We start from the raw sequence: 27,512 nt of genomic DNA on the forward strand, positions 1-27,512 counted from the left end.
ATAGTGGCTGCACCAATTTACATTCCCACCAATAGTGTAGGAGGGTTCCCTTTTCTCTATACCTTCTCCAGCACTTATTGTTTGTGGACTTTATATAATAAGGATGGCCACTCGTGTGAGGTGGTACCTCACTGTATTTTGATTTGCATTTCTCTAATAATTAGCAATGCTGAGTATCTTTTTATATATCTATTGACCATCTGTATGTTTTCTTTGGAGAAATGTCTATTTGGGTCTTCTGCCCATTTTGAGAATTTAAATACATTATAGTTTAAGAACAACTTTTCATTAGAATGGGGCTTCCCTGGTGACTCAGGTGGTAAAGAATCCGCCTGCAATGCAGGAGGCCTCAGTTCAATCCCTGGGTTGGGAAGATCTCCTGGAGAAGGGAATGGCTACCCACTCCAGTATTCTGGCCTGGAAAATTCCATGGACTGCATAGTCCATGGGGTCACAAAGAGTCGGACATGACTGAGTGACTTTCACTTTCATTAGAATACTCTGCTGTCTTTAAAAGTGATTATTTTAAAGTGTCATTTTATTTTAAAATGTCAGTACATCTATCTATATTGTTTATATTATTATATAGTTCTAAATATATCATTTTATATAATAGCATATATATATATTTGGAATGCTATTCCAAGTAAAGTGGCTTGGTTTGGAGATTGGGGAGCTAAAAATATATAAATATATGTCAAATCAATAAATACAGTTATGCATCTATATCAAAATATTAACACTTATTTCTAGATTTATGATAATTTATCTTATTCATGTTGTTTTCTTCTGAATTTTTTGCAAAGATTGCCTTATAAGTGAGGAAAAAAATTTCAAAAAGACGGACTGCACATGTGGACAAATATCTTTAAGCTGGAAGCATCCTTTTGAGCCATTGAGGATTCACAGAATAAGCAAAAAAAAAGTCCAAAGTGGCTCATTTAGAATTAGGGTAGTCATACAATTTATTACCCAAACCAGGACACTTTTGAGACTAAAAGGGGGAGTCTATTAATAATTTTGCATAATTTGGAACTCCTTAGGCAAGCTCAGACTTTTGGTCAGGCTGCTTAGACTGGGAGGTCTGTGGAATTTGTCTTTGAAGATGACCCAGTATTGAAGTGTTAAAGATAAACCACTAACACAGGGACTGCCCTTTTATCAGTACAATTGGGTACAATTTCTAAACATGCTGGCCAGATGGCTAGTGAAGTGAAAGTCACTCAGATGGCCAGAGAACCTTGAAAAGTTCAAGAATCTCACCTAGTTAGCTCATTTGGATCAATAGAGCCCTAATTTTAGAAATTTGTTCTTGATTAAATAGTATTTCTCAAAGAAATATGCCACTTGACTAAGAACACACAGTATTATTACCCACATTCTCTCATATTGTGGATTTTAATCTTGGAATTTGACTTGGTGTAACAGTTTTAAATCCTTCCTGATTCCAAATCCACTCTTGTCTTTGCCTGTTTTCTACTAAGCTCTGTTTTAAGGAACTATTATCCGTGGCCTGAGGCATGTACTTAAGACCCTATCCATCACTCTTTTCCCTTCTGGCTATTTCTATCTCCCAGTCTTTCAGGGCCCAGCTCAAATTCCTCCTCTCTCCTAAGCTCTCTCTACCACCACAGTAACCTGTCCTTTAAGGCACCTAGGCATATCTGCACATCAGATCAGCACCTTCTCACAGGCTATTCTGTTCTCCAGTTACTGACTGTACCTACACTGCCCTCAAACCAGACTGTAAGCTCCTCGTGGGCACAATTACTCACATTCTGTGCCACCTGGCATGTGGCCAGACAAAGTCAGTATGTCAGCTTCTCTTACTCCCAATCATAAAATGAGGGTTGTAATTCCTTTATGTACTCCACCTCCCACCCCAGCTTGGGTGGTTGCTAGAGATTATAAGAGATGATTAGTTTGATTAGCCAAAGTCTCTAAATGCCAGGGTGTTGGCATAGGTAGAAAAATTGCCTCACTTCTCAAGTGAGGCAACTAGTGAGATCTTTCTTCCCTTAAAGCATCATGAAACGACACCATATATAACAAAGGTAGACCGGGGCAGTTCTGTCCTAGAGAAGTGTCTGCATGTTAAAGATGGTTCTGTAGGTACAAAGAATGAAAGTTTGAACAGGCTCTGATAACACCTGCAATACTATCAACTCCCATCTTACAATATTTTACTTGTATTTAATTCTCCCTGTACAGGGCCAACATGGAGCCCATCAGCTGATCAATGCTCCAACATCTGCCCTTGCCTCCTAAAAGTCCAGCATCTGCCATTACTTGGCATCGATCACTAATGAGGCAACACACGTTGCTAATCAATCATGGGTCAATCCATAATTGAAACGATATTCTTTGCACTCCCGCTGCCAAATTTATTAAACTGATATACATGTCAATGTCTCTTCCTCCAGCCTTTAGATGACTTAATCTACACCTGAAATGTGAACAACCAAATTTAGATACCAAGATCAGTTTATTTATTCCAACATCATTTTACTTATTCCAACACTCAAGTTACTACATTTCTCATATGTGAGAGTCTTCTTGGGAAGTCTGCCAACTCAAATGAATTCACTGTAACCTGCCTCACTCTATAATACTTTATAATTGCACAACTGTGGTCAGCGAGGGAAGGTGACCTCTGTTCAAGCAAAATGGAAAACTCCCAGTTGAACTGTTAACATAGATAAAGAGAGACCAACAACTCCTTTCCTTCTGCTATTCATCTGGCATCTTAGTGAGCGTTAGGAAAAGATACACTTTCTCCAAGAAAATTTTCTTTCCATCTGTTACAAAATAATCTTTGTATTTCTGATTTTGTTCGAAGGCACTTCAGTGCCATTCGCCAAGAAGACTGTCACAATAAATCAATGATGTCTGTGATGTGAATGCTGGTCCCTTAAAAGTGGTGCAACCTGGGCTTCCCTGGTGGCTCAGTGGTAATGAGTCTGCCTCTGAATCAAGGAAACACAGGTTCGATCCCTGGTCTGGGAAGGTCCCACACACTGCCAGGCAGCTGAGCCTGTGAGTCACAGCTACTGAACCTGAGCTCTAGAGCTCAGCAGCTGCAACTGCTGAGCCCAGGTGCTGCCACTACTGAAGCACGCACACCTAGAGCCCGTGCTCCCCAACCAAAGAAGCCACCACAGTGAGAAGTCACACACAACTAGAAAGTAGCCCCCGCTTGCCACAACTAGAGAAAAACCCACACAGCAATGAAGACCCCACACAGCTAAAAATAAATAAATAAATAAATAAATGATTTTTTTTTTTAAGTGGCCCAATTCTGCAGTGTACAACCTGGCCAGGGGGTTGACAACTTCAGTGAGAAGGAGTTGTGCTTTATTTTACTTCGCCTCTGCACCTCAATTTCATCATCTGTAAACTGGGAATAATAAGAGCTATCCAGCATGGGTGTCAGTGCCAATCAGCCTTCCCATTAGAACAGGGAAGCAATGATCTATAAAGGATTCAGAGAATAAGAAAGAGATGATCACATTACTCGACTATTGCCTGAAAACTGTATCCCAAGGTAGAACGCTTACATTTTCTTTTATTCTACAAACATAATTCATCCAGTAACAAAACTTGGCTTTCATATATTGAAAGTGAAAAGACTTGAGTTTTTGGGTTTTTCGGGTAGCAACGATGGATCTCATAGCCCCCACCCTTGCTAGGTGTCTGTGTGATGAAAGAAGCCCACGATGAAAAAGAGTTGACGAGGGCTGGGTGTTCATTCTCTGGAAACAAAAAAGGAAAACTGGAAATCGATGGTCCTGTATCAGTGTTTCTGGACCCCCTCACTATCATCTGGGGCTGGATAAATCTTCATTGTTGGGGAGATGTCTGTGCATCTTATGGCAGGATGTTTACCAGCACCCCTGGCCTGTATCTATGAGAGGCCCCTCCCTGTCACAACAACCAAAAACGTCTCCACACATCGCCAAATCCCTGGGGTGAGGCAGGGCAGGAAAGGCAGAGGCAGCAAATTGTCCCTTGTCGAGAAATACTGGCCTACTTGGAAATTTAAATTTATAGCCTTAGAATCATTCTTGAGAAGTAGTCATCTATGTGCAAGCTGGCCTCCAAACAACGGGGACTTTGTTTGAGCAAACCTGGGCTTAGCTCTGAGTTCTGCAATGATTGTTTTATGACCTTAAAGACGCTAGGCTTCTGTTTCCTGTCATATAAATATAATCCAAACCTTGGCTTCTCATTTTCAGGATTTTCTCCTTTGGAGGGCCAGGCTGGAGGTGTTATGGATTGCTGGGTGTTGACCTGAGACATCACAGCCCAGGCATCCCCCTGCTCACTTGGTACCTGGCCACCTCCCAGAGTCGGGGCTGCCATCTCCTCTTGAATAACAGTGTTGTTACCACACAGGGCTGGCATAAAGTGAAGCTAGCAACTTGCAACCTTGCTACTGTGGCTCCAATGTAAGTATAAGCCCATTACCTAATTTCCCACAACACAGTTACCTAAGACCAGGTCATTTAAAAACTTGAGGAAAGCAAGAGAATGACAGCACACAATACCTTACAAACGGAAGGATACTGGTTGAAGGAGTCCAGAGTCACGCCTAGGTCATCCCAGACAGGTTCTTCTACTGGTTGCTACCTGGCCCGCTCCCAGCCTCTGAAAGGCTCTCCTCCACCTCATTCCTACCCCCCAGGGGACCTCCAGAGGACTGCCATCTGGGAAGCACAGGGGTCCAGTGCTTGTCTCAGGCCTGCTCCCTCCCTCTTCTCCAGTCTTCACTTCCCAGGGCTTTTTCTTCCTCTCCCAGGAAGACTGTCAGATGGGAATATCCACATAGAGGCTCCCCACTACTCAGAGAGGCTGGCCTTTTCAGAATACTTGAAAGACCATCTCTCAACTTTGTTTCCCTAAGTCTGAGATACGTGGTTTGGAAAATCACCTTGGGGGATGCTTTCACCAGAAGTCCAAACTGGCTGTTGCCACTGGTTCCCTGTGAGTAGGAAGTGAGGCCAGGTTTCCAGTGATTTTCTTGATCTGGCCCAGTCTCCATCATGAGATGTGGTACGACGAATGCTGAAGTCCTAATCCCAAAGGTGACAGTGTTAGGAGATGGGACTTTGGGAAGTGACTAGGTCATGAAGGCTCCGCCTTCATAACTGGGATTAATGTCCTTATAAGAGAGACCCTAAAGAACTAGCACACCCCTTCTGCCAGGTGGGTACATGGTGAAAAGGTGCCATCTATGAAGCAGGAAGCCCTCGTTGAATATCAAATCTTCCTGCACCGACCCTGAACCTCCAGCCTCCAGAACTGTGAGAAATAAATTTCTGTTGTTTTTAAGCCACTTAGTCTGTGATATCTTGTTACAACAACTCAAATGGACTAAGACAGAGTACCCTAAATACATAATGGCAAAGAAACATTTTTTTTCCCTAAAAGACAGCAAAACATATTATGAAACGTGTGTGTGTGTGCTCAGTTGATCAGTCTTGTCTGACTCTTTGCGACCTCATGGACTGCAGCCCTCCCCTAGGAAGACTGACAGACTCCTCTGTCCATGGGATTATCCCGGCGAAAATACTGGAGTGGGTTGCCATTTCCTCTTCCAAGGGATCAAACCAAGGGATCGAACCCGCATTTCCTGTGGCTCCTGCATTGGCAGATGGATTCTTTACCAATGAACCACCTGGGAAGCCCATATGTTATGAAACAAGAGTAATTAAAAAATGAATTGGTCAAAAAAACGGGCACAAGACCTAAACAGACATTTCTTCAAAGAAGACATACAGATAGCCAACAGGCACATGAATAGATGCTCAACACTGCTAATTATTACAGAAAAGGGAATTAAAACTACATCCAGCTACCACTTCACATCAGTCAGAATGACCATCATCAAAAATTCTACAAATAATAAATGCTGGAGAGGGTGTGGAGAAAAGGGAAACTTCCTACACTATTGGTAGAAATGTAAATTGGTGCAGCCACTATGGAAAACAATATGGAGGTTCCTTCAAAGACTAAAAAGAGAATTACCACATGATCGTGCAATCCCACTCCTGGGTATATATCTAGAAAAGATGAAAACTCTAATTTGAAAAGGTTCATGTACCTCAATGTTCATAACAGTACTATTTACAATAGCCAAGACACGGAAGTAACCTAATGTCATCAACAGATGAATGGATAAAAAAAGAGGTGGTATATATACATGATGGAATACTACTCATCCATAAAAGAGAATGAAATAATGCCATTTGAAGAGACATGGATGGACCTAGAGATCATCATACTTAAGTGAAGTAAGAGGAAGACAAATATCATATCATTTATATGTGGAATCTAAAAAATGATACAAATGAACTTATTTACAAAACAGACTCACAGACATAGAAAACAAATTTATGGTTACCAGTGGGGAGAGGGATAAATAGGATTTGGGGATTAACAGAGATAAACTACTATATATAAAACAGATAAGCAACAGGGACCTACTGTATAGCACAAGGAATTATATTCAATATCTTGTGCATACTAAGTCACTTCAGCCATGTCCGACTCTTTGTGACTCTATGGACTGCAACCCACAAGGCTCCTCTGTCCATGGGATTCTCCAGGCAAGAATACTGGAGTGGGTTGCCATGCCCTTCTCCAGGGATATTCAATATCTTGTAGGAAATGAATCTGAAAAAGAAAATCTGTATTTATACGTATATATATATCTGACTCACTTTGCTATACACCTGAAACTAACACAAAATTCAAAATCAACTATATTTCAATGGAAAAAAAAAAGAGGAATTGGTGCTGGAAAAGATAGTTTAAACAGTGGAACAGAAAAGAACTCAAAAACTTACCTATATATTTGGGAAGTGAGTATGTGATGGATTCACTACAGCAAAGATAAACAATTCAATATATGCCTGAGAAAATTGGTAACTGTTAGGAAAAATATAAAAAATTAATTTTTTATTTTACATCATTAACCAAAAATGTATAAGACCTAAGTGTAAAAAAAAAAAAAAAACAAACCTTATTAGGCATTAAAAAATACACAAAAACCTTGAGGAGGAGAAGCTCTTCTTAAGCAAGACACAAAAAAGTAAAAGGCCTCATGGACAAGTCTGATACATCTGACTACATTCAAATGAAAAAAAAAAGTGTATTGGAAAAGAAGATACAAATAAGATTAAGAGAAGAAAAGCAACAAGCTGGAAAATTACATTATTTTCAAACCGACAAAAGACTTAAATCTAGAATGTATAGAGAATTCTTACAAATCAATAGAAAGATCTAAGAAAATACCAATAGCAAATCATTAAAAGACAGAGCAATTTACAGAGTGAAAATACAATGGACATAAGAATAAATACTCAAAACATACTAGATGAGGGAAACATTCTAAATGAGGGAAACACAAATTAAATATGCTATTTTTTACCATAATATTGGCAAAAATTAAAATGTTTGAAAATGTTGATTGTTAATTAGGGCATGAGGAAATAGGTACAGTCAGCTAATTCAGAAGACAGTTTGGCAGAACTATTAAAATTCAAAATGTACATGCCTAGCAATTCTACTTTCGGGTAGAAATACTCCCTCATGTGCTCAGAAAGCATATATACAAGTAAAGATGTTGATCACTCTATTTTTTATAAAATCAGAACTCTAAATGTCCACCAATAATAGACTCTGGAACATTTTATGAGCTATTAAGGAGCAGTTTAAATGAATGAGGGATTTCTATATATAGTAACATGCAACAGTATGTGTGAAAAAAAGAAAGTTATAGAAGAAAAATATAGTATCCAGAGAATGGTTTTTTGTACCTGTCAATCTTGTTTATGCTCATGCAAGGCTTCTTCCTCAACCAGGGAGATATACATATATATATACACACACACATATGCACACACATACATAGCTGTGTATATATCCCTGCAAATGATGCTATTGATGTTGTAAAAATAGAAAAGAACACACAGCAATATCATCTAGACTTGTAATGCTAAATCTATCTAGGAGGTAAATGTATCAAAAAATGGTATGAAAAATGCCTTCAGAGCTAGGGGTATAATAGAGATCGGGGGACGTTTGAAGGGGTTAATCAAAGGGAATTTTCCCCTTGTCTGTATTGTTTTACCATCTTGTGAGAACACGTTTATACATGATTTTTAAAATTCAATATTCTTTCCCAAAAGAAACTTTTTCTTAGGAAAAAAAAATAATCTGCAGAGACCCCAGTCCATTTATTACTAAGACAACTATTTACACTGTCATGCAAAGACTGTTTCATCTCCACCCACACTTTGGATTTTGCCGTTCTTGTGCATCACAAAATGGTCTTTCTAGGGTCTTCCCTGAACAAAGGGATATTTACCCTGTCCTGAAGTCCAGGTCAGGATGGAGTTTCAGGCAAAAAATGTTTCAGACAGTGGTCTCCACTAACGGATGCAGGGCAGCAGCCCCATTCAAACGAAAATGAGCTTTAGTTTCCTTTTTAAGAAGGACATTGTCAGAAGCAAGCATAGGAGCCCTCCTAGTGTCAGAGGGTCAGCCTGTTTCTGATTGGCAGCTGTTGTCCACAGGATGCACTGCAACTAAAATAATAATTGTAGTGAACATTTATAATTGTCCACTGTGTGCCAGGCCCTACGCTGGGGGATCAGTACCCAGAATCTCGCTTAATCCTCACAACCATCTGAAGAAAAGAGCCTTAGTACCCATTTAACAGATGAAGAAACTGAGGGTCAGATGGATTAAGAAAGCTTCTCAAACACATGACTAAAATGCAATTCTAATTCCTGTCTGCTGATCTCAAGCCTGTGCTCTGGCCTCCAACTGTACTGCCTCCCCTACTATATTACTGGCAATCTGGATGGAGTGAGTGGACTTTGCTTCAATTAACTTGTGTACCTTACTGTTAGATCTGTATTTATTTATATTTAGGTGAAGAGCTCAAAGTGATTTCTAGAACAAGGCTAAAGAGATGCTTTTTTCCTGCCCAACCCCTGAGAAAGAGCAGCGGTTAGATATGCAGCTGGCTTTACCACACACCGAGGAGTAGAACTCACCTTAGCCTGCAGCATTAGAGCTGGTCCACAGAGCCCTGGGCTTCTCTGGTGGCTCAGTGGTAAAGAATCCGCCTGCCAATGCAGGAGACTCGGGTTCCATCCCTGCGGCAGGAAAATCCCCTGGAGAAGGGAATAGCAACGCACTCCAGTATTCTTGCCTGGGAAATTCCATGGACAGAGGAGCCAGGCGGGCTGCAGTCCATGGGGTTGCAAAGAGTAGTATATGACAACTAGACAACAAAAATAAGGGAGTCCCAAGTGATCAAAGTCACAGTTGAATATGCCAGAGGATTCAAGGCAGTTCTACTTGAGACAATATACTACTATGCTGGCTTTTTTGCCCCAGTTAGAATACAGATTTCATGTTTTTGAAGTATTATTTATTAATAGAATCTGTGTTTATTCAGACCTGGCATGACTAGGGTCTTATATTGAAACTAATAACAAAAAGCCTCGAGTTCCTGTTTCCTTTCCTATTCCTGGTGCTACTGGGTGTCTTTTATCCCAGTCCTACTTGATCCACCATCATGCAGGAGGCGGGGAAGAGGCAGGCAACCTAATCTAACAAGGCAAGTAAGATGGCACACCTGCCCTCCAGATGCAGGGAGCTTTTATAAAAGGTAACAACGTATGTAACAAACTTCCCCCCAAATTATAATTCTCAGAGAGAGAGGGTTAGGAAAATAGAGAGCAGAGTGGCAGATGGGATAGATGGATTCAATTAAGGCAAAGAACATCAAACAATTCCAGGGATGCCTTGTTTTAATGGAACATGTCATTTTCTCTTTGTCGCCTCCAGGTAACTCCCAACAACGGTCTAGGTAGGAAGTAGGGTGTGCACACAGCACCTCGACCCCAGCAGGAGTTTAATATCCTCAAATGAGAGCGCTAATATTCCCTCTTCTTTTCAATAATGTGCTGAAACAGCACATGAATCAGACTAAGTGAATGCAGCCTCTGTATTTGATGCACATTTCCCCAGAACCAGGTGTTATTCAGATTAAATAGGTATTTTCCATTGTCATCTCCATTGAATTGATTTCTTTATTTGGGCTTTGGGAGAGTCTCCTTTTTAATTAAACCAACCACTGTCATTTTTCTGAGAAAGATAATAAAACAATAAAAATATTTACACCCCTTTTATCTTCTTTAAACATTAATCATGCAGGAAGAAGGTGTTACACCTTTGGTAGACAGTTTTATCACATAGACATTATACTAACATGCTTTAAATTACTGTTTTGCAGGTCAATTTATTCCTATTAAGGATGTGTAAGATTCTTGTTGTCACTAAGAACATTTGTGACTATTTACTACCAAAAGAAATTCAAGTCTGCAATAAATTTGCTATATACATAGTTGGTATGTAAGTATAGACGTGTATATAAAAAAATATATGCACCATGCTGACCCTAATACTATTCCCAACTGACCTCAATTTTCATCTAAAGTCAAGTGTAAAAGTCTAGTAGTTGGATAAGCAAGGCTTTCTTCATTCTCTGGTTCCCAGCAGTATAATTTAATTGATGGCCATGTTATCCACAGTTACAAAGTCATAGACGGGTTACGGTTATTGTTATCTCTATAGTCAGAGACGGAGAAGGCAATGGCACCCCACTCCAGTACTCTTGCCTGGAAAATCCCATGGACGGAGGAGCCTGGTGGGCCGCAGTCCATGGGGTTGCTAAGAGTCGGACAAGACTCAGCGGCTTCACTTTCACTTTTCACTTTCCTGCATTGGAGAAGGCAATGGCAACCCACTCCAGTGTTTTTGCCTGGAGAATCCCAGGGACGGGGGAGCCTCGTGGGCTGCCGTCTATGGGGTCGCACAGAGTCGGACACGACTGAAGCGACTTAGCAGCAGCAGCAGCATAGTCAGAGAAACTACGGAAGGCTTAGAGTGGAGACTACAATTACACCTGGTAATTCTAACTGCAATCATGTATACATGTTGTATCAGTGAAACATGGCAATGGTATCCAAAGTCTTGTTTTGGAGAGATGCCACATCATTTTGAGATTCCAACCCATACTTCACTATATTGCAAACTAAAATCCTCCCAGCTAGAAGGGAATAATATTTGGGCTGTCATACCATCTTCAGAGAGCTGGGGAGAAATAACCTGAGAAACTCAACTGGAGTAGTAATGTTAAAATAGTGAACCATGGCTTTGTTTCTCCTGCACCTTAGATGTCCTGACATTTCCTGATGATATACAAGCTTTCATTTTTTTTCTTTTTTGAGTGACTTATAGTGGCTCCCAGAAGAGACAGAATCTTCTGGAAGCTCAAGTCACTGACTCCCAGCCCCTGGGCTTGAGTCCCTTAATCACTGTACCCTCCACATACCTCAAGGAGAGTAGGGTTGTAACAGCCACCATTGTGGTGGCATCACTGTCAGTAAAGAATTTTCCCAACAGTTACATAATGACCTTATGTTTGGAGATCTCTCTATGAAGTAATGATTGAGCTTAAATAGCAAAACTTGAGTACCCAAAAGATAAAATACCAAACTCAGCATGTAGGAGATACTAGTGTAAACCAGTTACACAAAGCTGGCAAAAAGTTTTAGAAAAACAAATGGTATACAACTCACAGCAGGCTCAAAAGAGGAACAAGAGAACACTGCTCAGACTTTTTCTTTTGTTAAATGCATTTTTCTAGTAAGTTTTTTGTTATTCTATCACCTTCCACCCAAACCACTCTATATTAGTTATGTATTGCTATGTAACAAGTTACCCCAAAACTTAATAATTAAAATGACAAGCACTAACGATCTCACGGTTTATGTGGGGCGGGAATACAGGCTTGACTTAGCTGGGAGCCTCTGCCTCAAGGTCTTTCACAGTTGAGGGCCGGGGCTGTGATCTCAAGGCTTGGCTGGAAAAGGATATGCTTCCAGACTCACATGGCTGTTGACAGGATTCAGCACCTCACAGCCTACTGAACAAAGAGCCTCAGTTCCTCATGGACTGTTGGCCAGAGGCCTTCTCTGTTCCCTGCCATATGCACCTCTCCAATGGGTACCTCACAACATGGCTGTGGCCTTCCCTAAGAGCAAGTCGATGAGAACAAGAGTGAGTGAGACAGAAGCTACAGTCTTTTTGTAACCTAACCTCTGAAGGGACATCACTCTGCCATATTCTCTTGGTTAGAAACAAGTCACTAGGTCCAGCCCACACAGTAGGACATGCATACTAAGATGAGGGGATCATTGGGGTCATCCAAGAGGCTGCCTACCACCTTTGCATATACAATGAGGAATAAATACCAAAATGGAAAGAATATTGGAAAGCTGTAGGGGAAGAGGAAAATGTTCTGAGATCTCATTACTTCTACCTCTGAGCTCGCTCTCTCTCTTTCTCCCTTTCCCCAAATCCAGTCATGCAACACATCCTCGGATGAGGCACCTTACTTCACAGTGTATCTCATACCTGCTCTCTCTTCTCCATATGCACGGGACCACCAAAGTTCAGGCTTTCATTTCTTCCACCATCAATAGTGCATCACTACTTTTCTTACCAGCTTCTTTAGTCCAATACATCCTGGATACCAAGACCAGAAAGTAGTCTTTCCAAGTCATACTTTCTATTTATCCTTTTACTACAGAAAGCCCTTTAGTGGCTCTGCATTGTCAACAAAACCCAAATTCTTTAGGCTGCCATAAGATGCCTTTCATAATCTGACCCAAGTCTGACTACAAACTCATCACTCCCAAATCCCAAATAATAATCCATCACCCCAGGTAAACCACACTCAACACCAAAACGCACCACACTTGCTCAGCTTGAAGCCTCTGCTGACACCATTACTCCCCCTTCCCTTGGCAAGACCAATCTTCACCTTACCATTATAAATCCTCTCCCATTTCCAAAGTGCAGAGCAGAGTAGTTTCCTCTGTGCCTAATCTTCTCTGTGACACATTTTCTGATCACTCCAAACTAGAGTTCAGTTCCTCCCACAGATAGGTACAGCTTTGAGAGGCCACACCACTCACTGACCTGGCCAGTCACTGGGTACATGGCTTGTTTTTCCAAGAAGCTGGTAAGTTTCACACCTTTCTTCTTCCACAGAGACCATCAGATTGCATCATCACCAGAACTAGCCTGGGTCTCACTTGTCTTTCTCTGCTGGGGATGGTAGTCCATGACAAGCAATAATTGTTGAAAAGATGTATGGATGGATGGAAATGTCAAGCACGGTGTCTGACATATGAGATCAGTAAGTAAAAAAAAAAATCTGCTAACACTCTCAGTCCTTCAAATGAGAATCTCCACTCCATGACACCTTAGCCATTTAGTGGTTCCTATGTAGGAACACTTCCAAAGAGAGCAAAGGCAAATGAAATTTATTCAGGTCTGATCAAAAACAAGCCCATTCACACAAACATCACAACTGAAGATCAACCGGAAGCTCCTCCTTCATTGTCCATCCTGATCCTGGCTTTGAGGTACAGGATGCCAAGTGCAGGGACATTAGATGACAGAGCCAAAGCAGACTTCATGACAAAGAAACTTCAAATCCGTGAGCTTCAGTCATGGGGCAGAAATAGTCTGTGAGAACTAAAAGGGTGCGGGGGTGGGGGTGGGGGTGGGAGAGGGAAATATGTCGGTTGTGGGGTAGAGTCCATATATTTTAGGTAATTGCTGCTGCTGCTGCTGCTGCTGCTGCTGCTGCTGCTAAGTCGCTTCAGTCGTGTCCGACTCTGTGCGACCCCATAGACGGCAGCCCACCAGGCTTCCCCCGTCCCTGGGATTCTCCTGGCAAGAACACTGGAGTGGGTTGCCATTTCCTTCTCCAATGCATGAAAGTGAAAAGTGAAAGTGGAGTCGGACACGACTGGGCGACTTCACTGCAGCCTACCAGGCTCCTCTGTCCATGGGAATTTCCAGGCAAGAGTACTGGAGTGGGGTGCCCTTGCCTTCTCCTAGGTAATTCCTAGAAAATGAAAAAAAATTTTTTTTAAATGAGAGATACCAGAAGACCTTTTAACACCTTTGCTGCCAACCCCTGGGGAAGGAGGGAGGAAGTGGTGGGAATCTCAATGAAAGCATCAAACGTCCAAAATCCAGAGGAAATTTAACGCTTCCTCTCTATTAATAGCTGGCCAGAGCAGTTAAGCCTCAAGTGAATTCTCCCAAGAATCAGATCCCTGATTGCCTGCGCTAATCCGGGCGACCCTCATCTCAAAGGAGGAAGTGCTGGAAACGGCTCCAGGGCCTTGGTCCGCTAAGCAGCGTCTTTGGAGAGTGGGTAAGTCCTCACTCCCACTACCGTGGATGTGGAGCAAAGTGTGCACAGTGGTTTTCTGAGAGCCGGAGACTCGCATTGCGGGGCCCCGAGTTTTGAGCTTTGCAACGCCCCGCAGCCTGAGATGGGAAGGCAGCTCCTCTAGCTCCAAACTTACCTGCTTTTTAGAACCACTTCCATCTACCCATTGCTCTCAGCTCCCAAAGGCATCCGCAGAATCCTCCACCACCCAAGGTCCACCGAGAAAGAGAAGAAAAGGTGGAGGGAGTGGTGGCTGGGAGGAGAGGTCACCGGGGTCTCCTCCCTTGAGGTGGTCGTCGGGAAAGGGGGGTTGCTCGGCCCTTCTCCACTAAGCGGCAGGGATCCTCTCGGGGGCGCCTCACGGTAGGCGACAGGAACTGGCGAGGGCAGGGCGCGCTGGAAGGGCTGCACGCAAAAACTTTCCGTCCTGGAGCGCAACTCTGCAGGGAAGACAACCCCTCCCACGGCCCCAGGTCGCGCCTCTCCCAGGTCGCCCTCAACCCCCTCTCTCATGTCTGGCCCCTAGGACCCCGGCTAGCGGGCGCCGGGTGCCGGCGGAGCCGCAGCATCCTCACGCCCCGCGCTGCATCCTCTGGTCCCAGCGCTCAGCCCCGCCCCCGGCGGCAGGCGTGCTGGCGGCAGGCGTGCAGGCGCCGGGCCTCTGGGCGCCTCTTTGCTGCCCCTGGCGGCCGCGGATGCCGAGAGCCGAGCCGAGCCCGGCCGGGCGCTGAACGCCGGCTCCTCCTCCTTGCTCTCTCCTCCTCCTCCGCCTCCCTCCTCCCATCCCTCCCTCCCTCCCTCCCCCTTTCAGAACACTCAATGTCGGAACGTTCCGAAGATGACGTCGGAGCGTTCTCGAATCCCGTGTCTCTCGGCTGCTGCTGCCGAAGGAACAGGGAAAAAGCAACAAGAAGGAAGAGCAATGGCGACACTGGATCGCAAAGTGCCCAGTCCGGAGGCGTTTCTGGGCAAACCCTGGTCCTCCTGGATCGACGCCGCCAAATTACACTGCTCCGACAGTAAGAACCCCACCGCCTCCTCCTCCTTTTATTACCCTGTAACCTTTCCATTCACCTAGAGCCACTGGGAAAAAGTGTGTGTGTGGAGAGAGAGTGGCCCCCGGTGTCCTCCATGCTTCTCCCTCTCTCTAAATAAATACACACAGAGACAGATCATCAGTGCACAGAGAGAGGCCCTGCTGCCAGGGCTGTCTGTCTGTCTGTCTGTGCCCTCTCCCCGTGGCAGCCCGCGGGGTGGGCTTTCACAGCCCCACGGTGTATCCGTTTAAAAGGCTACTCTGTTGCTGCTTGCATAGTTTTTTTTTTTTTTGGTACCTATATGGGCCAGGTAGATGGAAATCCGGACTTGGGAGAAAATGTTGCATTGTCAATTTTTGAAGGATTTTCATATCCAGTATTTATATCGATCTGTTTGCAAATAAACACTCTCCCTTCCCCCCTTGACTTTGCCTCCCCCCCTTTTTTTTCTTTTTTTCCTTATTTTCTTTTTTCCTTTTCTTTTTCATCTGCAGATGTAGATTTAGAAGAGGCTGGAAAAGAGGGTGGAAAAAGCAGGGAGGTTATGAGGCTTAATAAAGAAGGTAAGTGGAGCTACTGGCATTTTAGTGTTAGCATGTGTGGCAGAATCTTCACAGGATTTCGACTATAATGTGAATTGTTCTGCTCGGTACAGAGTGACTAAGGCTTGTCAAAAATTGAGCACGCCCAGGTGACTCCTGCTTCATGTTAACTTCTTTCAAAGTACAAATGCAACTGGGGGGTAGAGGGGTCGAGACTATTCAAGGCAGAAGTTTCCTGCACTTCAGCTGGAGTCCACATTTGGACCTTCTGATACATATCTGCTATTCGCCTTTGGAGCATTATTGCCAAATGGTGGGGGGTGGAAATTGTTGAAATGAGGAGCAGGGCTCCACTCACAAGCATCCCAGCCTTCCTTGTGGGTAAATACACAACAGTTTAATGAACCCCACGTGGTCAGTCATCCCAGCAGCTACTTCTCCACTAAAAGCCATGGTACATGGCAAACCTTTGCAGCAAGTTACGTTTGGCCCACTTTGCGTTTGGTCACAGATTGTAATGTGGTGAGCAGGGGTATCTGTGTATATAACCTCCAGCCAGTCACCCATCTCTGTTTCCCCAGCGTGGAAATACAGTACCTAAAATGGAACACAGTGAGTAGCTAGGTCATCCCAGACAGAGGCAGGTGAGTGAAGCCACAGCCTGCTGGAACTGGGCATCAAACACACATGGTCATCATAAATAAATCATGGCCTATTCATGTTTGCGAGCCTGCCATAAGTAACTGTGGCCTATGGGCTTCACACGGAGCAACTCCAGAGACCACTTTCTGTTGAACGAATGATGGGTTCAATTGAGTTGTGATTTACTAACTGATATCTTATAAATGTGTTTGACTGAAACTGGAGGTGGGAGGAAGTGCAGGGGTGCAGAAGAGGTTGGTGGGAAGTGTGGAAAGCGTTCAGCCATAACTAGGCCATGGGAGCCTGGCTTATCCAAAATGAATGGAGGAAAAGGCCATTAGATGCCAAAGGATGGTTTCCCTCATAAAACGCGATGTCACCCTGGTAGGCAGCTGAAACCTGCTTGGAAAGATGGAACTTGTTTTGTGGATCACACCTCAGACAGTTGGTTTTCTGTGCCTAATTGTTTCCTGACCATCTAGTGAGAGGAGAATTTGTGTTTCAGAAAAAAAATGACATGGAGGTTAAAAATGCATGCATATTCAAGGACAGCTCTCTAGCATAATGTTTCTGCTAATTAAGCACTTTGATTGGAAACGAAACCGTATTCTAAAGATGTTTGCCTCTAAATACCTTAGTGTGATCTTGACATGTGTCTTTAGGATGCACAAGGGAATGATGTCAAGTGGCCCTCTTACAAGTGGCAGCTTATTTGTGCTCAGTGTCCATGTGTGTTGGCATTGGAAAGTATCACTGGAAATTGTTTTTCTTCACAGACAAACTCTTGACACCTTTAAAAACTTACGGGACTCAGTTATCAGACCAGTGGCAATGAAGAGGTTTCCAGAAAAGATGAGCTTGTGAAAACCTTTAAAGTTTAATAATGGTCATGGTATAGCCCAGAATTGGCACCTCTTAGGCCTGGTTGATAGATTATGACTATAACACACAAAAATATTCTGCACCCTCCCCCAGGCTTCTATTTCAGAAGACCCTTATTTTCAGATTCTCTTTGCCTCATGAGAAATAGATTCTTTTAAGGGGGGAAAAGAATATAAAGCTCTCCTTTCCTTAGAAGCCACAAGTGGTACATCTTGCTTACATTTGTAAAGATACAAGCTTACATCTTGCTTTCACCTGTAAAGATACAAAGATTTAGCTCCTAATTATGTGCATTTGTATTATGGAACCCCACTTTTCAGTGTAACTGTGCGATTGCTCAGTATACGAAATAGCCATGTATGGGCTGAAATCTCTTTGTTCGTGGGCCTGGTGGAGCAGGCCTGGGTTAGCAGTTTCTGGAGTTCTCCTGGTATGCGCACACAGTTTTCTTCATGGATAGATTGTGTGTGTATATATATATACACGAACTGTATCTCTTCTTCCCGTGGTGAGGAGTTTAAAGGTTTAGCTGAGACTTGGTATAGGGATATTTGGTTGCCAAAGTCCCCAGAAACACTGGTTGCTTTCGTCTTGCCATTGGTCTTCTTGCTGGAGTCATTGTGTGGAAAGTCCCAGGTACCTGATTGTGGATGGATCTCTGCAGGACACAACGTGGCCAGGGTGTGACCGTGTTTCTCCGGGTGGTGAGCGTACATAGATGGACCAGGATGTCAACAGTAGTAAGCAGGTCTTGAGACTGTGCTTTAATAGCAATTAATAGGTGAATTTAGGAATTCCAATTTAGAAATGAAGGTACATGATCCAGATTTTGATGTGAATTTTTTTATTGTAAAATAAATATAAAATTTATCATTTTAACCATTTTAAAGTCTTACAATTCAGTGCTACTGAAGTATACTTAGTAAGTATACTAAGTATACTAAGTGTATACTTAGTAAGTATACCAAGTGATATTACCTATAGTCACAGTGTTGTACAACTCTCAACACTATTCATTTCCTGAGCTTTTTCATCATCTCAGCCACAAACCCTGTCTCCATTATATTAATATAATAATTTCCTATTCCCTCTCCCCTGGGGCTGAACCCTGGAAACTTGTATTCTATTTTTTGTCTCTATGAAGTTGCCTATTCTAGGTACTATATATTTGCAATGTATGACCCTTTGTGTCCATCTTCTTTCACTTAGCATCATATTTTCATGGTTTATTCATGAGGCAGTATGTATCAGAATTTCACTCCTTTTTATGGCGGAATAATATTCCATTGTATGTATATATCATGTTTTGTTTATCATCTGTTAATGGACATTTAGCTTGTTTCCATCTTTTTCCTATTGTGAATAATGCTGCTGTGAGCATTGTGATATGATATTTTTTATGGACTAACCTCTGGGGGAAAAGCTAGGCTGGAAAAATGAAAAAAGAATCATTTTATCTTCTGCCTCCATCTGGCCACAGCTTCAGAAGGAAGGAAGGACTTGTAGACTTTTGAACAACCTGACTATTGTAATATAGTTCCTTCTCCATTCCTTGAATCTTTTTCTACTTCAGTACTCCACCTGTATCAGTATGAAATGTTAGCTGAATGATTTGAGATTTCTGTAATAAAGTCTTCGTGTTCATGTTACTGTTTATCCAAAGTTAGCTACAATTATGTCAAGAGGAATTTGACAAATGCTTTTTTTTTTTGGTAAATACTTTTGAACTTTGCCAGATCATCACCTGGGTTCAGAAGGCATAGTTATTTCTGTGCTTGAATGTAGTCATGTGGGGTTATATTGAGGGCAGACTGAAGGGTGAAGGGAGCAGGAGAGAGGGCTTTGAGTCTGCTTTCTAATTCCAGTGTGTGACCTTGGGAACCTCACTTTCCTTGTTTGGGCCTGCTCTGTTTCTTGTAAAGTAAGGGAGTGGTTTTAAAATCTCCTCGGTCCTTCTGAGACCTATGAATTTAAGTTCCTTTATTGAATGTACCTACATTTGAGATGCAGTCATACTACACAGACTGTTTAACGGTAGACAATTCACCTGCCAGTGCAGGAGATGTGGGTTCGATTCCTCGGTCAGGAAGATCCCTTGGAGGAGGAAATGGCAACTCACTCCAGGATTCTTGCAACAACAAAAAGCAAGCCTTCACATTAGAAATATCTTAAACTACAAATACTGGACTTATTTTCTTTTTTTTATAAGCTCTTGGTGCCAAACATCACTGCACCTCGTACACAAGCCTAATTCTCCTGCAAATAGTTTGTGAATGGTGTGTGGCCTTTAAGACTGAGAAAACTAAGGGTCTGTGACCAAAACCCAGGGTGATGTGTTCCCCATAGTGGAGAGGGGATAGACCTGGATCTGAGGCGCTAAGATTTCCTCAAAAGGAGGGTCCCAGAAACCTGATTAGCTTAATCTGTGAGCTGCCATTATGATAGGAAATTCCAAGGAAGGCCAATTCATCTAGCTAACCTTTTAAAATAATTTTCTTTCTCTAGCTTCATAGATTTATTGGAAGACATTTTTCTAAGCTAATCGGGGGAAACCTTCGTGATTTAGAAAGATGCCTCTCTTTTCTAATTGCCTGACCTGAACTTTTTATTTTTTAAAGAATGTGCATTTATAAGTAAGGACCAGGTGTGTATGGCTCATCAATGTCCTGAACTATACATCAAGTTGCCCAAAAATTTCAGAGATAATAGCAGGGTTGTTGTGAAGGTTAACTGAGACAATACAAAAGAGTTTAGCACATAGTAAGTGCTTAATGAATTTGTGCTTTTCTTATTTTTAGATGTCATTAAGATTATCATCATCATATATTAATGAAGCTAGTTCTAGAAAATTTTATTATTAGAATTAACAAGGATTTTTAACTAACCAGTGATGAATGGAAAAGATATACCCAATCAGAAATTTTATTTCTAGAGTAAACCATGTTATCATAATTTTATAAAGCTGAAGATTTTTTGAAAGCTGATTTCTGTGCTATCCATGCTTTTGATGGAGTACAGTTGATATATAGTCACTGATAAGTTTTATCAAGTGCTAGAAAAAATTACTTTGGCAGTTTGGGACTTATGGCTGAGAAGAGTTTGCAGAGTTCTTTCTGGGGACCAGGATGTTTTAAAAATATTTTTTTTTTTATTATTATTTTTTAAATATTTATACATTTATTTGGCTGCACCAGGTCTTAGTTGCAGCATGTGGGATCTAGTTCCCTGACCAGGGAACGAACCTGGGCCCCCCTGCATTGGGAGCTGAGAGTCTTAACCCCTGGACCAGCAGGGAAGTCCCTAAAAAATATTTTTTAAATGATTGATAAGTTGTTTGATCAGTAAGGATAGAAAGTCCTCAGTGGATCACTGTTTGGATCCTTTGGAGGCCTACCTTCGTTACTTCAGGCATGTTTCTGTGTATCAGTGTTGCCAGGTGTTTTGATTTGATGTAGGTAAACTTGTGGAATGCTTCCTTCCCATCTGAAAACTGTTCTGGGGCCAGTAAGATCTTTCTGTGACTGTGAGAGTTTGGTGTTCTGCTAATGCTGGTGGAGTTAGGCTGGAGCACAGGAGGAAGCAGGGCACGTGGGAGTGTGTTCAACTCAAGTTTAAGAATTTTTCAGTTATAGCTGGATGGGGGCAAATTAGAGGAAAGAACTGACCTGATAAGAATGAAGGGTTCTTAGAATCCAAGTCAGGGAAGCTAGCGACAAGTGGTTGAGATTTATGGGAAACTGTGGAATGGTCCCCTTTATCATTATACAGACAACTCTGTTATCTATGCTAATAGGCAATGGGAAGACACCCAGTCCACAGATTACACTGATAAACCTCATTTTCACCATTAATTTCAACTTCTTTCTCCATTAAGCCTACCTTCCTCCCCTTTGGCTAATAAGCGGCAACATTTGTTCACTTTGGCATTTCATTATCATCTCTCTTCTTTTGCCCAGTGCTTGGGATGAAAGGATAGGAGAAGTGGAGTGCCCTCAATGTGATAGGGAGGAAAGACGAAAAGGAGGAGAGGACTTGGAGAATGAATCAACTTCACAGTTTCATCCAGCTGATAGAGAAGGGGGAATGCCACGACCAAGATGGCAAAGCTGAGAGAGGGCATTTTCAATACCATCTAGTTTTGAAAATACTGAGCTTCTAAAATAAGTATCTTTTTATACATACACATATTTCTATGCACTTTAGTTCTGTGGAGAAAGTGTGGCTCTAGCTCCTCCCAAAATAGGAAGTTAGGCAGGTTGGGCACTCTTTGAAACACTACATGTGATCTTGCTGCCTAAGCCCAGTTACCCTGTGCTAGGTTCTCATCATGTCAGTCTACAGGAAGGAATGACACTTTTATAGCTGGAAGATGTAAACTGTTTCTCTCTCTCATTCAAATGTTTCTTATTTTTTTTCAATAACCTTCACATGTTACATAGTTGAGAAGGATATGCAGTGAAAAAGAAAGTCTTTTACCCTTGTCCTCAGTTGCTTGTGTATCCTTTCCAAGATCTTCTACCTGCATTCAAGTAGATACATGGATAGTTTTTCCTGCCTGCTTTACCCACGTGGCTGATAACATCCTATAAGTACTGCATGGTATCTTGCCATTTCCATGTATCTTAGGTAGTGGTCCACATCAGAGGCAGTTCAGCCTGCCTCTCTCTTTTGTGCCTGCATAGTGGGAAGATGGGGCTTCCCTGGTGACTCAGTGGTAAAGAATTCGCCTGCCCATACAGGAGATGTGGGTTTAATCCCTGGCTTGGGAAGATCCCCTGGAGAAGGAAATGACAACCCACTCCAGTATTCCCTTGTGGCTCAGCTGGTAAAAGCATCTGCCTGCAATGCAGGAGACCTATGTTCGATCCCTGGGTTGGGACGAACCCCCGGAGAAGGGAAATTCTACCCACTCCAGTATTGCCTGGACAATTCCATGGACAGAGGAGCTTGGCGGGCTACTATCCGTGGGGTTGCAAAAGAGTCCGACACGTCTTAGTGACTAAACAACAGCATAGTGGGAGGGTAGTTTAAGCCTCTGGGTGTCTTGCTTAGTTTTTACTTATTGGTTGATTTGTATTGATTTTTGGTTGCATCAGGTCACAGTTGTGGCGCGCAGGACTTCTGTGGGTCGCACGGGATCTTTTCCTAGCAGCACACAGGCTCAGTAGTTGCAGTGAGCGGGCTTCTCTCTAGTTGTGGTGCGTGGCCTGGTATTAATAGTTGTGGCATATGGGCTTAGTTGCCCCACAGCATGTAGGATATTCATTCCCTGACTAGGGATCAAACCCACGCTCCCTGCATTAGAAGGTGGATTCTAAACCACTGAACCACCAGGGAAATCCCTTGGTTAGTTTTTAATACCCACTTCTGCTCTCTCAGCCTCCGTCATGCCTTTGAGACCGAGTGACAGTGGCCGACGCTAGGCTAGGCCTGGGAGGACAGCCATGAACGAGCACGAGCCCCTCCCTCATGATGTTCCCATCCTAGCAGCCAAGGCAAATGTTGAAAAAGTCATGGCAACCATGATGAGTGCTCAGGGGAAATTGGGGTACCATTGGAAAGCATGATAGGGGGCCTAATTTAGGTTTGGGGCTCAGGGTATGTATTCCTGAGGAAATGTTATTTATGCTAAAACCTGGAGAACGAATATGCAGAGCTGGGCGGGACAGATTTAAAGGAAACAATGTGTGTGCAGGCCCAAAGTGTGAGAGAATATGGAATGTTCTAGAAACTAAAAAGTCTGTCACTTGGATGACGATAGCGAAGCAGAGAGTGGTACAGTTTCTCAGCAGGGACTCTACTTCTTTGTGGTAGAGCGCTGTCCTGGGAATGTTGTTGGATGTTTAGCAGCATCCTCAGCCTCTAACCCTGGATTCCAGTGGAACCTCCCCTTCCCCTGAGTTGAAAAAGCCAAAAATGTCTCCAGACATGGCCAAAGATCCCAGGAGTGGGCTGGGATGGTACCAAATCACCCTGATAAGAGAACCATTGGTGTAATGTGAGGCTGGAAAGGTAAGAACACAAGAGAAACAGACTCAGCAATGTTCTGCTACTATCTGTCCATGTCTTAGGCCCAAGTTCCCTGTGAGGCAGCCTTACTGAATCCTCAGCAGGCAGGTGTGGAGCTGTGACTGTTGCCCACAGGGGGCTACATTTGGAAGCATCTAAATGGAGAAGACTCCACCCCTCACAGAGCTTTCCTCCAAATTTCCAAGATGACCCCTCTGAAACTTCATGTCCATAGTAAATGGTTATAGCGCTGAGATTCAGGTTCGGCTCAGCCTTCCCTCACTGTGGGTGAAAGAGACCCCAAGCCACCGATTCTAATAATAATGGCATTTATTGTATGGGGGCGCCTGATGTCAAAAGCAGCATGGTGAAGCATTAAGGATTTCAGTTTATATTTAAAGTCAGGCTGGAAATACAACTGGTGTTCTGTGCAGTTGATTACCCCTGGGATTTGTCTGAAATGGGGATGCACATGATGGAGAGCAGAGCTGCTGGCTTCAAGATTTCCATGTTAAGGATTAGAAAATAGGGAAAGCAGAGGAGGATCTGATTCCTTAGGGTTCTGGCCCACGTGCCAAGTGGTCTGCGGTGTTATTTAGGACTAGAAGGCCATGTTCACTCAAGCCAGTGGCTTATAGGGGCCTACTGTTTCCACTCCAGAAGTGGTTTAAGAAAGTTAGACAAATTTGGGTTTTGCCTGGTTTTCTGTGTATATTGTGTTTATATCCTTCAGGCTAACCTTTCATTCATGACGTTTTGTTCCATTCATGACATCCTTTGGAAGTAGACATAAAATGATAGCAGCAGACACACCAAGACCCTGTCCTCATCAACATCTTTTTACCCAAGGACCACAACCCCTGAGGTAGCCCAGTGTTCACATCTGGAAACTCGGATCATTTAGTGACTGCCCCAGAAGTGACATCACCAAGGTGGTGATGTAGGTCATTCCCAACTTTACCCCTTCTCTCAAGAACAGCTACCAGCTGTTTGTGGACACAGAACCACTGAGAAAATCCTAGGACGTGGAAGTGAGGCTGGAGCACACCCCTGTGCCAGAGAGCAAGACAGACGACTTCAGAAAGGTCAGAGGAGTAGCTGCCCACAACTGTATGCCCCTCCCCCAGGCCGGCAGCACCTTGAGGAGAAGCTGCCCCTCTCCTTGCAGAGGGCTGGAGGGGCATCTACCTTCTCCAGTGTTGTTGGTCACTTCTTGGGAGCCCCTACACCTGTCTTGCGTCATGGGGACCATGGGAGAATCTCCAGGGCTTGACCACTGGGAATCTAATCACGCCTGCAGTAATTGAAGGTAGCCATAATGGAAAGGGAGAGGGTTGACCTTTTTCCAAACTGTAGAAACTGAATGTCAAGGGCTGACTTCATTGTGTGTCTCTCTCTCCTAAAATTCTTGGAACGATGTTGTGCCGAGGATGGGCTCCCAGCTAATGCTGGTTGGCTGGCTCTCTTACTCTTTCCCATGGCAGAGCTCAGATTGGCTGCATCAGCCAAATGGACCTGGGTTTAGACCCAGAGGCACTTGAACTAATGATGGGCGTCTAGGGAAGTGCTTCCTGCAAGGGAGCTGAGGCCGAGCACCGTTACTGTTCCGGTGTTAGTCTTGGCTGTGCAGTTGCCGCTGAGTCAAGCTGGAATTCACTGTGGGGAAAGCTTTTGTTTGTGTATGGATGCTTTATCCTTGTACCTGTGGTTTCATAACAGAATTCTGCTTGCCAATTTTAGGGATCGGGTGCTTAAAGAAAAAAGTAAACCAAGTAAATACTCTCTAGGGCAGGACAGAGTAACACCAGGAAAAGATAAAAGTGACTCACTGACAGGCTCTTTGAACATAGAAGCAGTTATCAGCAAACCTGCTCTGTGAAGCTGATTGTGATTCACTGAATATGAACAGTCCAAGGACACCTTCTGCTGGGGGACGGTGAGAGTGGAGGAGCTCTGTGACCCTGCCTCAATGCTCCAGTAGGTCATGGAGTCCCAGGTTGGGGGTGGGGAGACAGGACATCCAAACTGGTGACACCAACCAGGGTATGGAAGATGGTTGAGGCACGTGCTTAGTTTGGTCGTGTCAGGCCAAGGTGGTGTCTAGTTCTGTTTAAGAGCATAGTGGCCACAAAAGGACAAATACTGTATGATTCCACTTATGCAGGGTTCCTAAAAGAATTAAATTCATTGAGAACAAGAGTAGAGAACGTTGAGAACAAGGTTACCAGGGGCTAGGGAGGGGGAATTCTCTACTGAGAATCTGTGTTTAATGGGTATACAGTTCCAGGTGGGAAAAATGAAGACGTTTTGATAGATTGATGGTGGTGACAGTGAACCAAACACTTAAAAATGGCTAAAATGATAAAATTTTAGGTATATTTTATTGCAAATATACATTATGATGTTGCAGACTCAGAAGCTTCATGGAGCATTATTTAAATTTGGACCTAGCCACTTACAAGCTGTGTAGTAAGATAACTTTTCTGAGCCTCAGTTTCATTCTTTTCAGAATAGGAATAATACCAGCTCTTAGGGTTGATGTGAAAATACATAAAGTACTATCTGGCATACATTAGGTACTCAGTAATATAAGCTTTTGTAATGATGGTTGTCATTTTTACCAGACACTTGGGTCCTTTTCCTTGTCTTATATGAGCTGCCACTTCCAAGGGGCAGATAGCATCCTTTCTGCTCCAGGAGTGTGCCTGGGCATCTTTAGTCAATATTTTATCCCTGGTGCTTTAAGGCTGCCAGGAATAAACACAAGAGGAGTTGGACCCATGTTCCTGGCTGTGAGTTTTCAAGACTGAGTCAGTTTCAGTTTTCCAGTGTGGCCATTTCGGGGACCCAGTGTTGAAACCACCTAGGTACTTAACTTAGCATCCCAGGTTGCAGTGACACTGAATCAGAAGCACTCGGCCTAGAGCACAGGAGTGTGCATTTTAACAAGCTTCCCCGGTGGCTCTGTTATTTACTGAACTTCGGTTACAGGAAGTAGCTCTTGACCCTGCCCACCTCGAGAATCCTTTGTGAAACTCTTAAAAATCTGAGACCAGGACCACTTCCAGACACTTGGTTTCCATAGGCTCAGTTTAAGGGATTCTGGGGAGCTGCTTACATGTTTTAAAAATTGATGATGATGCTTATTTGTTTTTAAAAGTAACAATCCTAGCTTCCATTTACTGGTTATTGAGTAGATACCAGACATAGAACTAAATGTGCATTTTTCTCATATAATCTTCCTGACATTCTATGAGACAATTCCTGTTATCAGTCTCGTGTTAGAGATTAGGATTCAGGCTCAGAGACATTAAGTGATTTACCCAAGGTGATACAGTGAGGAGGAAGAGCTGGGATTTGAACTGAGAGGCAGGATGATTCCAGAGACATCCTGGAATTTTTGTCTGCACCATATGCCATGTGATGTCTGTTCCTTGACCAGGAATCAAGCCTGTATCCCCTGCCTTGGAAGCATAGAGTCTTAACAGCTGGACCACCAGGGAAGGCCCCCGGAGATAGTACTCTTAAGTACTGTGTCCTGATGTTGCTCTAGGAGTAGGGCTTGAACTAAGGTGAGGCCAGCGAGGCATCCAGGACACACATTTACAGATGCTCACACAGGCTCCTGCAAGTGCAGAGCGAGGGCCTCCTTAAATATTGCAGCCTGAGCACCTCACTTGCCTCACCCTAGTACCATCCCTGCCTCACTCTAGTACCAGCCCTGCCTCAAAACGCATGATCTTTAAACAAAATGGTTATGTTTTTCTTCCCCGTCATGTGTGTGAGCCAGTGGCCTGCTGATAGGGCCCCAGGTCCTCCCCTCAGTGAAATGCTTTTTCATCCCAAAACCCCAGCTCTGGGGCCTCTGTGGTCAGAGCCCTGGCTTCGGGGATATCTCAGGAGCTGACTCAAACTGTTCCTTTTTGGGAGAAGGTGTTAGCAAAGATGGTTGCCAAGCAACTCCAGGGGCATCTATCTACAGGGATGATTTCTCTCTTTTTTTCCTCCTTTTGAACATTTTCTCGGCCGCTTTTCAGTTTCTCTCTTGACGTTGGGATTGTTAGT

The 27,512-nt window shown here is 43.3% G+C and overlaps 1 protein-coding gene across 6 annotated transcripts in view; it reads left to right on the plus strand.

The window, feature by feature from the left end:
* The first annotated feature begins 15,131 nt into the window (after window positions 1–15,131).
* ATXN7L1 (ataxin 7 like 1) overlaps window positions 15,132–27,512 on the plus strand; it is a 256,174-nt gene continuing 243,793 nt past the window's right edge. For 5 of the 6 annotated variants that reach the window (XM_027539684.1, XM_027539685.1, XM_027539687.1 and 2 more), the window contains exons 1-2: window positions 15,132–15,354; window positions 15,867–15,935. In XM_027539684.1, coding sequence (XP_027395485.1) covers window positions 15,174–15,354; window positions 15,867–15,935 — 250 coding nt within the window. In that variant the 5' untranslated portion in view covers window positions 15,132–15,173. The remainder of the gene's footprint in view (window positions 15,355–15,866; window positions 15,936–27,512) is intronic. The other variant, XM_027539691.1, reaches the window with a different exon arrangement.

The sequence above is a fragment of the Bos indicus x Bos taurus genome, chromosome 4 (assembly GCF_003369695.1).
Source record: "Bos indicus x Bos taurus breed Angus x Brahman F1 hybrid chromosome 4, Bos_hybrid_MaternalHap_v2.0, whole genome shotgun sequence".
NCBI lineage: Eukaryota > Metazoa > Chordata > Mammalia > Artiodactyla > Bovidae > Bos > Bos indicus x Bos taurus.